At 43.3% G+C, this 17625-nt stretch overlaps 1 protein-coding gene across 1 annotated transcript; it reads right to left on the minus strand.

Moving 5' to 3' along the window:
* Positions 1-1292: 1292 nt before the first annotated feature.
* On the minus strand, positions 1293-13521 carry LOC311121289 (uncharacterized protein). The gene is made up of 7 exons (XM_084195793.1): positions 13444-13521; positions 13082-13175; positions 12829-12930; positions 12001-12450; positions 7308-7432; positions 7035-7159; positions 1293-3059 (listed from the first exon to the last, which is right to left on the minus strand). The coding sequence occupies exons 2-7, from the start codon at positions 13158-13160 to the stop codon at positions 2906-2908; spliced, it is 1035 nt and encodes a 344-aa protein (XP_084051919.1). The 5' UTR covers positions 13161-13175; positions 13444-13521; the 3' UTR covers positions 1293-2905.
* Between the last annotated feature and the right edge of the window lie 4104 nt (positions 13522-17625).

Here is a 17625-nt window from a genome sequence, read left to right on the forward strand (position 1 = left end):
AGAGGTGTGCCGAGTAGTCGGACAAACGGGTATAGTAACGGATATGGGCAATTTTTCTTGATACGATTATGATCAGAGTATTTTTTTAATAATCCGTGATCGGAAAAAAAGTAATTTTCGGGTGCCAGCATGCGTCTTTCTCATGTCAGTCAGTCAAGTAAGGCGCTACATCGTCTAAAAAGCTCAGCTGGCTAGTTTGCCTGTCTTTAAAGAGATGGGCGGGCTGTATATTGATCCTGCTGCTCTGATTGGATAGAGTGAAGCTGTATTTCTCTGTCCACTTGCTTCATGATTTCACCCGATCACTTTCACTTCTGTTTCGGTCTGATCATTCATGTTAGCCTGCTATTATGATAAATGAAATGTCAAGGACGTTTGCTATCAAGCTATCAATGTGCATAATATCTAACAAACGGGCGAGGATAGGGAAAAAAGATGAAACGCCAACGTGCATTCTGACTGATAGCAAAATTATCTGCCCTCCGCAAATTGAGGACACAGACATAGGTCAGACACACACACCCCTCCGCGGCTCCTAATCTGCAGGTTGTTTGGTCTATAAACGTGCAGGGCTACTTAGGCATGTTAGAACATTTACGTTTTTTACGATCACGAGTATCATCCGATCCGACTATCAACTGTCAATTTACAGATATGATAACGAATACGAGTATGGCCATGTCGACACACCCCTAGTAATTACCAGTTGTGAAGTCGTAAATACTAGTTGGATGCATTCACATGCTTTGAACTCATTGCGAAATACCGATTAGATAATGGCCAACAAGCTGCCTCAACCATTAACTTAAAGTACAGCCATCATGCTTGTAAACTAATTATAGTGTTCAAAAACCATATTAATAGATCGTTTTTTATCAATAATGTTTTGTTGTTAAATGTAACTGCCGAAAATGCTCTTATCGAGGTCATTTCCTTAGTAGGTGGCATCAGAGGTCAACATGTGGGAAAAGTTGAAGCTCAGGGATTTCCAATTAGTAATTACGAGTTGGAGGGGCATTAAAGTGGATTTTTCCAAGTCATATGTGGCCCCGTGTAGCTCAGTTGGTAGAGCATGGCGCTTGCAAAAAAAAAATAATTATGCACTCAATAACTGTAAATCGCTCTGGATAAGAGCGTCTGCTAAATGCCTAAAATGTAAATATATAAATACCACCTTCCACTTGGTTTTGAACGTAGCATAACATTAAACAACATTAGTGTAGCTGTGGTAGCCTTACAAATTGAATACCAAATTAATGATATTTACTTCGATTTGGATATTGTATTTTTTATTTAAATGTTTATTATTAGTATCATAAATTCGCATACTATTTATAGGGATAGTGGCAGAATATTGTAGCACATTTTTCTTTTGATGTAGCAATGTCTTCCACCTCCACGTGAATCGATTATTCACTTTTTTTTGTTGTTGTAGCTGATAGCCATAGGCCTAGCTCTGGTCCAGGGCGTTAGTGTGATTTTCACTTCCAAGAGAATATTAATTTGAAGAGGAATGCACACTAACGCCCTGGACCAGAGCTATGGAAGGAGGAACTGAAGTGCAAGCTCCAATCTATTTCGCCAGGTGGCGACAATTGTCCAGACAAAGTAACAAGGATTTTCTACACACCCATACACCAAGGCTTTTGCCCTATTCTAATATTACCAGTGTGCATACATGGTCTATACTGACCTATTTATATTACCAGAACAGCATACATGGTCTATACTGACCTACTATATTACCAGTACAGCATACATGGTCTATACTGACCTACTATATTACCAGGCTTTTCCAACAGTCTTGAAGGAGTTCCCACATATGCTGAGCACTTGTTGGCTGCTTTTTCTTCACTCTGCTGTCCGACTCATCCCAAACCATCTCAATTTGGCTGAGGTCGGGGGATTGTGGAGGCCAGGTAATCTGATGCAGCACTCCATCACTCTCCTTCTTGGTAAAATAGCCCACACACAGCCTGGATGTGTTTTGGGTCATTGTCTTGTTGAAAAACAAATGAAAGTCCCACTGAGCCAAACCAGATGGGATCGCATATCGCTGCAGAATGCTTTGAATTCTGAATAAATCACAGACAGTGTCACCAGCAAAGCACCGCCACACCATAACACCTCCTCCTCCATGCTTTACGGTGGGAAATATACATGCGGAGAGCATCCGTTCACCCACACTGCGTCTCACAAAGACACAGCGGTTGGAACCAAAAATCTCAAATTTCGACTCCAGACCAAAGGACACATTTCAACCAGTCTAACGTCCATTGCTCGTGTGTCTTGGCCCAAGCAAGTCTCTTTTTCTTATTGGTGTCCTTTAGTAGTGGTTTCTTTGCAGCAATTTGACCATGAAGGCCTGATTCACACAGTCTCCTCTGAATAGTTGATGTTGAGATATGTCTGTGACTTGAACTCTGTGAAGCATTTATTTGGGCTGCACAAATGAACTTATAAGAAATGAACTTATAAGAAGGCACATCTGTTAATTGAAATGCATTCCAGGTGACTACCTCATGAAGCTGGTTGAGAGAATGCCAAGAGTGTGCAAAGCTTTCATGAAAGCAAAGGTGTCTATTTCAACAATCTCAAATATATTTTGATTTTTACATATGATTCCATATGTGTTATTTCATAGTTTTGATGTCGTCACTATTATTCTACAATGTAGAAAATAGTAAAAATAAAGATAAACCCTTGAATAAGTAGGTGTTCTAAAACTTTTGACCGGTACTGTATGTGCGAAATCAAACTGTGTTAGCCCACCAAGCTAAGATAAGGGTCATGTTACCTATGTTTCTTTCCCAATTACTTTGGCAAATTTTCATAAGAATGAGCTTAGCACAAAAACAAAAAACAGATCATCAAAATGTCTCGTTTCAAAACTCTAAACACATAATTACAATGTGGACGCCATCTTCTCGCACACCCAGTGGATTTTCGTTGTGCATGGTATGTCATTCCAACTCTTTAGTGGGTCTGATTCCTTCTTTGAGAGATGAGCGCAGTCTTCATCCTGATTTGCATTGTTTGGTTCCCCATCCCTCCAATACCTATGAACAAGACACCAAAACAGACGGTAAAAAATTAAAAAGCAATTAAACAGGCTACAGCACAGATAGACGGTAAAAAGTCACATGGAACAACACAGGGAAACAGACGGTAAAACGACATCCAACACATACATATGACATTTACATTTTAGTCATTTAGCAGACGCTCTTATCCAGAGCGACATACAGTTAGTGCATACATCTTAAGATAACTAGGTGGGACAACCACATATCACTGTCATAGCTACTTTATTGAGGAAAAATGTACTTACTATCAGCAAAGTCAGAGCTAGTAAAGGGGGAGAAAAGTCAATTGTGAGTGTTAGTTCAGAAAAGGCTTTTGGGGGTGTGGAGGGGGGTTCTGTGGGATGATTTAAGATACTTTTTGAAGAGGTAGGCTTTCAGATGTTTTCGGAAGATTGGCAGGGACTCTCCTGTCCTAGCTTCAGGTGGAAGAGCTTGGACTGGGCTCCCGTAGGGGTGGGAGGGCCAAGAGACCAGAGGTGGCAGAACTGAGTGCTCGGGTTGGGGTGTAGGGTTCGAGCATAGCTTGAAGGTAGTGAGGGGCAGTTCCTCTTGCTGCTCCGTAGGCAAGTACCATGGTCTTGTAGTGGAGGCGAGCTTAGACTGAAAGCCAGTGGAGTGTGCAGAGGAGCAGGGTGATATGGGAGAACTCTGGAAAGTTGAACACCAGGCGGGCTGCAGTGTTCTGGATAAGTTGCAGGGGTTTGATGGCACAAGCAGGGAGCCTAGCCAACAGCGAGTTGCAGTAGTCCAGACGGGAGATGACAAGTGCCTGGATTAGGACCTGCGCCGCTTCCTGAGTGTGGTAGGGTCGTAGTCTACAAATGTTGTAGAGCATGAACCAGCAGGAGCAAGTCACTGCTTTAATGTTTGCAGAGAACGACAGGGTGGTGTCAAGGGTCCCGCCAAGGTTCTTTGTACTCTGGGAGGGGGACACCGTGGAGTTGTCAACCATGATGGAGAGGTCTTGGAGCTGGCAGGCCTTCCCCGGGAGGAAGAGCAGCTCCATCTTGTCGAGGTTGAGCTTGGGGTGGTGGGCCAACATCCAAGTTGAGATATCTACCAGGCACGCAGAGATGCGTGTCGCAACTTGGGTGTCAGAAAGGGGGGGGGGGGAGGAGAAAAGTAGTTCAGTGTCATCCGCATAGCAATGATAGGAGAGACCATGTGTGGATAAGAAGGAGCCGAGTTACTTGGTGTATATAGAGAAGAGCAGAGGGTATAGAAACAAGCCCTGGGGGACACCAGTAGTGAGAGTACGTGGTGCAGACACAGATCCTCTCCATGTCACTTGGTAGGAGCGGCCAGGTAGGATGCAATCCAAGAGTGTGCAGATCCTGAGATGCACAGCCCTGAGAGGATGGAGAGGAGATTTCTGATGGTTCACGGTGTCCAAGGCAGCGGATAAATCTAGGAGGATGAGAAAACAGAGGAAGGAGAATCAGCTTTGGCAGTGCTGAGATCCTCTGTGACAGAGAAGAGCAGTCTCGGTTGAATGACCCGTTTTGAAGCCTGACTGGTTAGGGTCAAGAAGATCATTCTGAGAGAGCTAACGAGAGAGTTGGTCAGAGACCGCACGATCAAGTGTTTTCGACAGAAAAGAGAAATAGGATAACGGTCTGTAGTTTGATGTCAGAGGAGTCAAGTGTTTGTTTTTGGAGGAGGGGAGCGAATCAGGCCATTTTGAAGTCAGAGGGGATGCAGCCTGTGGTCAGGGATGAGTTGATGAGGGATGTGAGAAGGTCTCCAGAGATGGTCTGGAGAAGCGAGGAGAGGATGGGGTCAGGTTGGCAGGTTTTCGGGCGGCCAGACCTCAGTCGCAGGAATTCATCTGGAGAGAGAGGGGAGAAAAAGGTCAAGGGTAGTTCTGTGTGAGTGAGACCAGTGGACTCAATAGGCTGAGTGAATGAGTAGCGGATGTCGTCAACCTTCTTTTCAAAGTGGTTGACAAAGTCATCCGCAGAGAGGGAGGAGGGAGGGGGACGGTGTGGAGGATTAAGGAGGGAGGAGAAGGTGGAAAATAGTTTCCTAGGTTTAGAGGCAGAAGCTTGACATTTAGAGTGGTAGAAAGTGGCTTTAGCAGCGGATACAGAGGAAGAGAAAGTAGAGAGGAAGAAGTGAAAGGATGATAGGTCCTCCGGAAGTTACGTTTTCTACATTTTTCGCTCAGATGCCCACAGCCCTGTTCTGTAAGCTCGCAATGAGTCACGGGGCAGGAGGGGAGGGCCGAGCCAGCCGGGAGGAAAGGGGACAGTGGGAGTCATAGGATGCGTAAAGGGAGGAGAGTAGGGTCAAAAAGGCAGAATCAGGAGACGGGAGGGAGAAGGATTTAGCAGAAGGGAGAGATGATAGGATAGAAGAGGAGAGAGTAGTGAGAGAGAGCGAACACATTGACCATCAACAGATTGCGACGGCACATGACCATCTGGGTAGGAGCTGAGTGGCTAGGGTTGGAGGAAAGGGAGACAGAAAAGGAAACAAAGTAGTGATCAGAGACCTGGAGGGGGGTTGCAGTGAGATTAGTAGGTGAACAGCCTCTAGTAAAGATGAGGTCAAGCGTATTGCCTGCCTTGTGAGTGGGAGGGGACTGGGGAAGGGTGAGGTCAAGAGGCAAGGAGGGAAAATAGAGCGATGGAAAGAAATTAATCGAAGGCGGACAACAAGAGGTGTAAGTCTTCAAGTATAAAGAGCGCTGAGCCATTGTCAGGAAATTAGCTTTAAGGTGTCAGGCTGATTGAGGAACTCTCTAAGGGCACCTGATGGGCGATAGATAACAACAACGTTAAGCTCGAGTGGACAATTGACAGCAAGGAATTCAAATGAGGAGATGGACATATGAGTGAGGGAGAAAATAGAAAATCTCTGCTTAGGAGAAATGAGTAGCCCTGTGCCACCACCGCGACGACCAGATGCTCTCGGACTATGAGAGAATACGTAGTCAGATGAAGAGAGAGTAGCTGGAGTAGCAGTGTTCTCTGGGGTGATCCATGTCACTGTCAGGGCCAAAAAGTCAAGGGACTGAAGGGCATCATAGGCGGAGATGAACTCTGTGTTCTTGACCGCAGATCGGCATTTCCAAACGCTGCCAGAGACCAAGAATTCCAAATGGGTTGTGCACACAGGGTACATTAAATTAGAAGGGTTGCAGCCAAGGGGTGGGGAGTGTCTGTGAAGCCTACAACGAGAGGAGCGAACAGGTATAGAACACACACAAATAGTTGCCGAAGCTACAAAAGAGCAAAATTAGTGAGAGAGTGGTGTGACTCCTTCCTTGAACAACTCGGCAGAACCGTCTTTGTTTCAGCGACGGTCTTAGTTGTGTCGACAAGACCACCACTGATATGACCGCTGCTTACAGCTGTCGCTGAGAAAGCAGGGGAGACTGAAGTACTAACACTAATTGCTAATTGCCTTGCAAAGGTGAAGAGCACACCTCCCGGTACTAATTTCTAATTGCCTAGGAGAGGAGGACCACTCCCCCTCCAATACAGCCACTGATTACCAAAACAACAACAGTCCCAAATTGCCCCGCCCCTTGATCCTGGTTGATGTGTCAACAATCATCTGGAAGTTATGAGCAGTCAGCAGTTCACACACCAAGTAGGCTACTGGGAAGACAGGCAGCACTTAATGTAGATGGTCCTAGTTAGCAAAAAGACAGCACAAGACAACAACAGATTAAGACAAATTATACTTATCACTCCTGGAGATATCATGAGTCCTCTAGCTATAAAATGAATCACACTGAGATGGAGCCTGAGAAGCTGGTTATATACACTTAGAAAAGAGGTGAAACCACTCCCCCTCCAATTCAGGAGTCCTAACTATAGAATGAAGCACATAGAAACAGACAGCAAAAAGTCATCCAATACAAACACAGATAATCAGACAGTAAAAAGGAATTTGTTACAAATTAGATGGTAAAATATAATCCAGAACAGGTCCACTCACGTAGTCCCAGGAGCTGATGATTGGCCTGATTGGCCATCGTTAATCCACTCCCAAACCCCTTCTGTATTGGTGTCATGGAAACCAAGGTAGATGTTCAGGCATCCAACCCATTGATGGATAAATTCCTATTGTTTTGTCACAAAGAAAAGATCACATAATTTTATCACATACAAACATGCTTTTGTGTCAGGGTAGGCAAACAGAGTTGAAATAGTAACAAAATGTTGAAATTATCAAAAATATAATTGACTAACTCTCTCTCCTCTCTCTCACCTGTTCAGCTCTGCTGTTAATGATCACCAGGTGTGCGCCTCTCCCCAGACAGTCCTGCCTGCTCTCAGTCCAGGATTTCTTCTCAGTAGAGAGGAAGTACCAACTGGAATTGAACTTCCTCCATCCTTGGGGACAGGACCGTAGAGGTTATTTAATGACAAACCCATGATAGCGATCACATTTGTCCACATCAGGGACAAAATAGCACCTTATTCCCTATGTAGTGCACTACTTTCGACCAGGACCCAAATGGCATAGTCATTTGGAAACAACAATGTCCTCTGTGACTTTCAGTGGGAATAGAAGCTTGTCCCTTCTGTTCCCAAAAATATTTAGACCTAGATTCAATCAGATCAAGTGTTAAGGCGATAGCAGACAGCTGTATAGCGGATGTTTTGGTGGTGTTGGAGGTGGAACTGTGTTAGATTCATGAGTAGCTGCTCCTGTGATCAATATCACGAAGCCACACCCACCCTACTTGTGTTAGAAGTTCAGAACGAGAAAGTGTAAAGAAATAGAAATAATAATGCTCAAATGGAAAAACCATTCATGGAAATAATGAAGATTTCTATCATCCTAATCACAGTCCAGCATTCGAACTAGTAAACAAGGCTGCATGGGATCTCTTAATGCGAATCTGTGCAGCCAATGGCAACGTCTGCTTTATGTACACTGAGTGTACATTAGGAACACTTGCTCTTTCCATGATATCGACTGACCAGGTGAATCCAGGTGAAAGCTATGATCCCTTATTGATGTCACCTGTTAAATCCACTTCAATCAGTGTAGATGAAGGGGAGGAGACAAGTTAAAGAAGGATTTTTAAGCCTTGAGACAATTGAGAAGTGGATTGTGTATGTCTGCCATTCAGAGGGTGAATGGGCAAGACAGAAGATTTACAGTGAGGGAATAAAGTATTTCATCCCCTGCTGATTTTGTACGTTTGCCCACTGACAAAGAAATGATCAGTCTATAATTTTAATGGTAGGTTTATTTGAACACTGAGAGACAGAATAACAACAAAAAAATCCAGAAATGTTATAAATTGATTTGCATTTTAATGAGGGAAATAAGTATTTGACCCCTCTGCAAAACATGATTTATTACTTGGTGGCAAAACCCTTGTTGCCAGAGGTCAGACTTTTCTTGTAGTTGGCCACCAGGTTTGCACACATCTCAGGAGGGATTTTGTCCCACTCCTCTTTGCAGATCTTCTCCAAGTCATTAAGGTTTCGAGGCTGACGTTTGGCAACTCGAACCTTCAGCTCCCTCCACAGATTTTCTATGGGATTAAGGTCTGGAGACTGGCTAGGCCACTCCAGGACCTTAAGGTGCTTCTTCTTGAGCCACTCCTTTGTTGCCTTGGCCGTGTGTTTTGGGTCATTGTCATGCTGGAATAACCATCCACGACCTATTTTCAATGCCCTGGCTGAGGGAAGGAGGTTCTCACCCAAGATTTGACGGTACATGGCCATGTCCATCGTCCCTTTGATGCGGTGAAGTTGTCCTGTCCCCTTAGCAGAAAAACACCCCTAAAGCATAATGTTTCCACCTCCATGTTTGACGGTGGGGATGGTGTTCTTGGGGTCATAGGCAGCATTCCTCCTCCTCCAAACACGGCGAGTTGAGTTGATGCCAAAGAGCTCCATTTTAGTCTCATCTGACCACAACACTTTCACCCAGTTCTCCTCTGAATCATTCAGATGTTCATTGGCAAACTTCAGACGGGCATGTATATGTGCTTTCTTGAGCAGGGGGACCTTGCGGGCGCTGCAGGATTTCAGTCCTTCACGGCGTAGTGTGTTACCAATTGTTTTCTTGGTGACTATGGTCCCAGCTGCCTTGAGATCATTGACAAGATCCTCCCGTGTAGTTCTGGGCTGATTCTTCACCGTTCTCATGATCATTGCAACTCCACAAGGTGAGATCCTGCATGGAGCCCCAGGCCGAGGGAGATTGACAGTTATTTTGTGTTTCTTCCATTTGCGAATAATCGCACCAACTGTTGTCACCTTCTCACCAAGCTGCTTGGCGATGGTCTTGTAGCCCATTCCAGCCTTGTGTAGGTCTACAATCTTGTCCCTGACATCCTTGGAGAGCTCTTTGGTCTTGGCCATGGTGGAGAGTTTGGAATCTGATTGATTGATTGCTTCTGTGGACAGGTGTCTTTTATACAGGTAACAAACTGATATTAGGAGCACTCCCTTTAAGAGTGTACTCCTAATCTCAGTTCGTTACCTGTATAAAAGACACCTGGGAGCCAGAAATGTTTCTGATTATGAGGGGGTCAAATAGTTATTTCCCTCATTAAAATGCTAATCAATTTATATCATTTTTTACATGCGTTTTTCTGGATTTTTTTGTTGTTATTCTGTCTCCCACTGTTCAAATAAACCTACCATTAAAATTATAGACTGATCATTTCTTTGTCAGTGGGCAAACGTACAAAATCAGCAGGGGATCAAATACTTTTTTTCATCACTGTAAGTGCCTTTGAATGAGGTATGGTAGTAGGTGCCAGGTGCACCGGTTTGAGTGTGTCAAGAACTGCAAAGCTCCTGGGTTTTTCACACTCAACAGTTTTCTGTGTGTATCAAGAATGGTCCACCACCCAAAGGACATCCAGCCAATTTGACACAACTGTGCATTGGAGTCAACATGGCCCTGGCGAGTTGAGGCTGTTCTGAGGGGGGGTGCAACTCAATAATAGGAAGGTGTTCCTAATGTTTTGTACACTCAGTGTATAGTGGCAGGAGCTACTTGTGGATTTGACAGCTCTAATGCAGGTTCACCTCTGACACCACCAAAACAACTGCTATGTGGCTGTCGGCTAAAAAAAGTCTGACCCCCACTTACTGAGAAATGAACCATCATACATTTCATCAGGAACAAAAGGTCATTCTTTATTAATCAACACAGCTCCATCCTGTTTACTTTCCAAACACTGGGAAGACACACATGACAAACAAGATGCCTATTCAGCAGCCTGGTATCAACTGATAAGCGTCCACAGCCAGCTGCCTTCTCAGAATTCTGATATCAACTGATAAGCGACCAGAGCCATCTAAGTACACAAAAAAAATCTGTCTTTGCTGACAGATCTACATGTTTTTGCCAACTCTTTGAATAGTGTACATCAACGGTTCTTAACGTTTTTTAGCTCGAGAACCAAATTAGAAATTGACCTCACTCCTTTTATCTAAAGTGTCCTCCAATGACCCAAATTATGATGAAATAGTGTTTAGATGTATTCTCATAACGTGCAACCCACCTCTCACATGCCCAGGGCCCACTTTGGGTCCCGACACATAAACCCTGGTCTACATCCAGAGTATTGCACAATTGATTGTCCAACTAATGAAATTATCAGATTTCTCTTGTATCCGTTACCTGTCAATTTACGTTTAAAAAATATATTTTGTTGGATGGGCAGAGCATACGTAAAAAATAAAACGTCACTCATTTCGAGTAATCCAATGGATTACATAAAATTCTATTATTATTGTTGAGAGATTTTTTTTTACCCCCTTTTTCTCCCAACTTTTCGTGATATCCAATTGGTAGTTACAATCTTGTTTCATCGCTGCAACTCCCTAACGGGCTCGGTTGAGGCGAAGTCGAGTCATGCGTCCTCCGAAACATGACCCGCCAAACCACGCTGCTTCTTAACCCAGAACCCAGAAGCCAGCCGCACGAATGTGTCAGAGGAAACACTGTTCAACTGACGACTGATATCAGCTTGCAGGTGCCCGGCTCGCCACAAGGAGTCGCTAGAGCGCCATGAGCCAAGGAAAGCCTCCCCGGCCAAACCCTCCCCTAAACCGGACGACGCTGGGCCAATTATAGCCACCCTATGGGACTCCAGGTCATGATGGGATCGAAATTATATTACTTTTATTGTAATCCATCCAACCCTGATCGGTAAAGTCAAGCGCACCTAAAATATTAAAGAAAGAAAACAAATAGGCTACTATTTGGATCTAGCCAGGCCCCCAATGTCCGGTCTGGAGCGTGAAGTCAAGAGCTCTGCTGGTGGGCTACTGCATAGCAACCTAGCGGTGCCCAAAAACAACCTGGTCTGTCCATTACGATCGCCAGAACGGCACCACATTTTTTTTAGATGCCGTTTAGGCCTCTAAAATTAGTTTACTATGATCAAGTTCGATCGCCACAGTGAATTATTTTAAAGTTCTCTACAAATCAGGAAATTTAATTAAATAGTGATACATTCTGACCACTACATTTGTTGTCACACAGGACCACGTGCTGACACAGACTAATCACGGGCCAGCAGGCTACGAGGCTCGTGACCACATGCTGACACCAACCAATCACAGGCCGGTAGGCTACGAGGAGTCTCCCGTACTCAAGCACACTCACGCAGGCAAGATGGAAACAACAACATCGACCATGATCCTTTGCTAGTTACGGCTCATTTCAACATGATCCTTAGCGATTTTTTGGTGCCATTCAGCCACATTCAGCAAAATGGCATGCTTCAAATTAAAATACTTCCGGCTTCATTTGCCATCGGGAGTTTTCCATTGGAAATATGTGGACGACATCAGCGCTATCACTGTGTACTGGTTTTAATGTCTATGGATCTAGCAGGTCTGGAGTACTGTGAAAAAGTCAACTGATCTAGCAGATCTGGAGTACCACAAAACAGTCAAGTCATTTGCCAGTTTCTTACCACTGTTCTGTTTGTTTAGCTCTTCCTTCAAGTGGTCTCTCTCTGTAGTCAGGGTGTTGTAACTGGTCTGTAACTGGTTTCTCTCTTTACTCAGGGTGTGGTAACTGGTCTGTAACTGGTCTCTCTCTTTACTCAGGTTGTTGTAACTGGTCTGTAGCTGGTCTCTCTCTTTAGTCAGGTTGTTGTAACTGGTCTGTAGCTGGTCTCTCTCTTTAGTCAGGGTGTTGTAACTGGTCTGTAGTGGGTCTCTCTCTTTAGACAGGGTGTTGTATCTGGTCTGTAGCTGGTCTCTCTCTTTGGTCAATGTGTTGTAACTGGTCTTTAACTGGTCTCTCTCTTTGGTCAATGTGTTGTAACTGGTCTTTAACTGGTCTCTCTCTTTAGTCAGGGTGTTATAACTGGACCCCTGGGATCTCTCTGCAGAGTAGTAATGACCAATGACTCGGTTATCTGTCGGAATAGAAACATACAAAATTCAGCCACACAAGTGGATATAGTATACACATAGTGGATATAGTATACACATAGTGGATATAGTATACACATAGTGGATATAGTATACACATAGTGGATATGTGTATATAGTATACACATAGTGGATATAGTATACACATAGTGGATATAGTATACACATAGTGGATATAGTATACACATAGTGGATATAGTATACACATAGTGGATATAGTATACACATAGTGGATATAGTATACACATAGTGGATATAGTATACACAATCATTTCCCTATTGTGGTCCTTTGAACATCTAAGTATTAAACTACTGATGATGAAGAATATATTAGTGAAAACATCATAAACTTATAAACTTACAGTAGACAGACAGGCCTATGATCCCAGCCAGTAGGAGAACACACAGCAGCCCCAGACACACTGCAGCAACTCCAGAGGGTCTCTTCCACCACTGAAAATTAGCTGAATCACATGGTATTATACACCCTCTCGGGTAATGTTACATTTTTTAAAATATCATCCAGAATTGTGAGGGAGCAAATAGGTACTCGTCTGAGAAAGTGGTTTGTGTGCGTGTGTCTGTTTCTCTGTGTGTCTGTACTTGCAATGATACCTGAAAATGTAACACCAACGTCATCCCTTTTTCTGGGCTTGTTGACATATTTGCCTTTATCAATATCCATGGTCTGCATTGTTGGATTCTCCACCTGTGTTTGTATAGATTTTTCTCTTACATTTTTACACTCAAAATGTGTATCTGTGCCTTATGTATCGTTATATGAAATACTGGAGGTGAGCTTGACTCAGTACAGAGGAAACAATGGTATAGTCCCAAAAATGCAAACTCAATTAGTGACACAATACTCTGCTTAGGTAAAATATTATATTCCTATTTAAAACATAAAGTTGTGTATCTCTAACAGTGCATAACATTAGCATTTATTAATCAGGTGAAAATAAGAAGAAAAATCTTACCACGGTCTTTGAGAGTTGAATAGAAATGCATCCAAATATGTTACATAAGGTTTTTAAAAAGGACCAACGTAACCAGATGTACTGAGTGAGCACGAAATGTAAGATTGGAGTTAAGTGTCCTTGTGTGTTTTTTTGTCCAAACCACTGCACATTTTGTGTCAACATCAGCATTTCCTTTGCCTTATTTGGCCAAACAATTATGAACTAATATACCACTGGACAATAGGTTCAGATATATGCTAGCATGTGGTTAACTTGGGCTTATCCAGAAAACGTGTGAGTGGTTGGAAACAGGCAGTATGTGTAACTAATGTTCACAGTCAACTGAATGTTCAACTTCCAGAATCCTGCACAGAAATGTGGGGTCATTTTGAATATTAAAAAAACATAAGGACACTTAACAATGCTCAATCACTACATTTCGTTACGCTTGTCTTGACAACAAACCAATATAGACTATATATATAATATATATTTTCTTCTTGTCAACTGTTATGATTATGTCATAGTTTATGCATTGTCTGATTCTTATGAAATGAGTTAGAAGCTCTGGGGCAATCAAAATACATACAGGACAATGGGTTTACAGATATAGAATTTGTGCTTTAAATATAAATATTTTACCCAATAGGAGCATGTTTTGCTAGTTGGGCAGAGTTTGCACCTTTGGGACTATCCCATTGGTTCCTTTGCACTGGGTAAGCTGAATCGTGCGAACCTCAAGTTTTTGACGTATGCAAACGCAGGTGTAGTTGAAAGCAAAAAATCCAACTAGAGCAATGCAGACCATGGATATTGATGACAGCTATGCTGACAGGCCCATAAAGATGGATGCCGTTAGTGTTACATTTTCAGGTTTCAATGCAAGTACAGACAGACACATAGACAGAAACACACACACACTTACACACTACTCATTTCATAAGTAGAATGAACACATGGTCCATATTCAACGGCTGTCATTTAAATATATTGATAACTGTAAAAACGTACAAATGAAAACAGTATGTGGTTAAATAGTTATATCACACCATAATGGTAAATATTGATATTTCAACCACAGCCTATTAGACAACAGTTCCACTCCCAGGGCCTGATGAATGTTGGACAAACTCCACATAGACCTGGTCTCTTTAAAGACATCAAATACATATTTCAATTTAATTACAAATAGAAACAACAACAGCTCAACTCTTAATTGGATTACCAATACAACTCCATTAGACATGGGCTGAAAGCGTGGCACACTATCGGTTTCCTCCAGACGTGATGCTTGGCATTCAGACCAAAGAGTTCAATCTTGGTTTCATCAGACCAGAGAATCTTGTTTCTCATGGTCTGAGTCTTTACGTGCCTTTTGGCAAACTCCAAGCGGGCTGTCATGTACCTTTTACTGAGGAGTGGCTTCCTTCTGGCCACTCTACCATAAAGGCCTGATTGTTGGAGTGCTGCAGAGATGGTTGTCTTACTGGAAGGTTCTCCCATCTCCACAGAGGAACTCTGGAGCTCTGTCAGAGTGACCATCGGGATCTTGGTCACCTCCCTGACCAAGGCCCTTGCTCAGTTTGGCCGGGCAGCCAGCCATAGGAAGAGTCTTGGTGGTTCCAAACTTCTTCCATTTAAGAATGATGGAGGCCACTGTGTTCTTGGGGACCTTCAATGCTGCAGAAATATTTTAGTACCCTTCCTCAGATCTGTGCCTTGACACAATCCTGTCTCGGAGCTCTACGGACAATTCAACCTCATGGCTTGGTTTTTGCTCTGACATGCACTGTCAACTGTGGGACCTTATATAGACAGGTGTGTGCATTTCCAAATCATGACCAATCAAGTTGTAGAAACATTTCAAGGATGATCAATGGAAAAAGGATGCACCTGAGCTCAATTTAGAGTCTCATAGCAAAGGGTCTGAATAATTATGGAAATAAGGTATTTCTGTTTTTAATTTTTTTTAAATTTGCAAACATTTCTAAAAACCTTTTTTTGCTTTGTCATTATGGGGTATTGTGTGTAGATTGTTGAGGAGAAAAATTAATTTTGTACATTTTAATCATTTAGCAGACGCTCTTATCCAGAGCGACTTACAGTTAGTGAGTGCATACATTATCCTTTAATTTTTTCATACTGGCCGCCCTTGGGAATCGAACCCACAACCCTGGCGTTGCAAACACCATGCTCTAACAACTGAGCTACATCCCTGCCGGCCATTCCCTCCCCTACCCTGGACCAATTGTGCGCCACCCCATGGGTCTCCCGGTCGCGGCCGGCTACGACAGAGCCTGGATACGAACCAGGATCTCTAGTGGCACAGCTAGTACTGCGATGCAGTGACTTAGACCACTGCGCCACTCGGGAGACATTAATGTAATCCAGTTTAGAATAAGGCTGTAACATAACAAAATGTGGAAAAAGTCAAGGGGTCTGAATACTTTCTGAATGCACTGTATTATTTATCAAAGTGCAGCTGCTACTACTCTGAAACCTTTGGATGTCATCTACCGTACATTCTTAGAAAAAAGGATTCCAAAAGGCTCTTGGTGGTTGTAGCCTTATCCTCCTTTAACTTTTAATTCCGCTATTTTAATTCCATCTTCCACTGAGTGGAGCATGGGGAGGCCTCTAGCGGAGAAATTATATTTAAAAAATATGACTAGTATTCTTTTGTATTATTGTACCCAGCTCATGAGGCCCCTTGATGTAATGAGGCCTGAGGTATTTCCCTCTTCTGCCAAATGGTAAGTCCCCCAGTGGCTGCAACGAAAGGGTTCCGGAAGTGGATTCTCAATCCTTGTATTCTGTGGCGATATTAAATATTAGTGTGTAACATAGACGTTACATGTTCTACCGAGATTGCAAAACAATTAGTATGTTGACGTAGTTCCCGTCGGTTTTGAATGTATCAACCTCTGTGATTGAATAGAGCTCACCAGCTTGTAGTCCTAAAAAAAACCTCTGGTTCATTCAGCCATTCCTATGAGGGAAATGAATGGGGAAAGAATGGGGTTTTGGGATAAATGCCAACCATAAGGTCTGAGGTTAACACAGATTTAGGAGAGGATTATATATTTAGTTCTATGAAATCATATCAGTTAGTTGACATGACCTTTATGAATTATAAAGCGTTTAAGTGCTTTATGGGCTTGTTTTGATTACATAAATGCTTCGGAATTCACAAAAAGTGAATATTTCCCCATGGGCTCTGGCCAACGAGCCATGGCAGAGTTAGTGCAGTACAAGAATTGACCACTAGATGGTTGAATTGTCATCTGTGGACATGTGAACAGACCAAGGTGCCCGTTCAGCGGGATGCAACGTTTTGGAACGTTCAGATAGAAATAGGCAATGTAGATCAAACATGCCTCTTTGACGTGTAGAATAAGGAATCACATCCGCTTTGTTGATGCCATTTCCGTCTGCAACGTTCGACCACGTTTGGCCCGAGGCTCTTTCGCAATCGTCTCCTCTCCTTGTCTCCACCCCTACATCTGCACTAATTGGCTTCACAGGTGAAAACAATATAGTGGAAGGAAGCTCGTCATTAGACTGGCTTAGCTTTCACCTGGTCACTTCTTTCAGATCAGTGAAGGAGAGGAAAGATTTTTAGATGACTGAGAACGAGCCCAAGTGTATGGGGTTAGTGACAGTGTATGGAGTTAGTGTTGTGTTGTTGAATTAACTGAATCAGCTGCGTTATTACTCCGCTGGGCTGAAAAAGAAGCCTTCACGGGCTACGGCTCTTTTGGGCTAGTTGTGGTGAGCGCTGCTGTTGCACATGGTGATGTGTATGTAAAAATAAATAATGTATGCACTCACTAACTGTAAGTCGCTCTGGATAAGAGCGTCTGCTAAATGACTAAAATGTAAATGTATGAAACTTACTCCTCAGCCTGAAGTGTCCTCACTTGTGCCAGCGAATAGCTAGCTTTTCACGTGGCGCCGACTGGTAAGACGATTCAGGGGGTGGTCACGTGTGCTAGCAAGGCAGTGGTCCTGAGATCAAGCCTGGTATGGACCGAATCGGGAGGAAGTGGTACTCGCTTAGCAAGCAGCGTGACGTCCTTTACACTGACATAGGTTGTCATGCATGGTCACTGAGCATTCACACAGAATGGATGTATATGCTTTTTACAGGAATCATACCAGGAGTCTTATGCATTCTGGGTCACATGCACACGTGCGCCA

This window comes from Coregonus lavaretus (genome assembly GCF_964263955.1).
Source record: "Coregonus lavaretus genome assembly, contig: HAP1_SCAFFOLD_544, whole genome shotgun sequence".
In the NCBI taxonomy this organism is placed as follows: Eukaryota; Metazoa; Chordata; class Actinopteri; order Salmoniformes; family Salmonidae; genus Coregonus; species Coregonus lavaretus.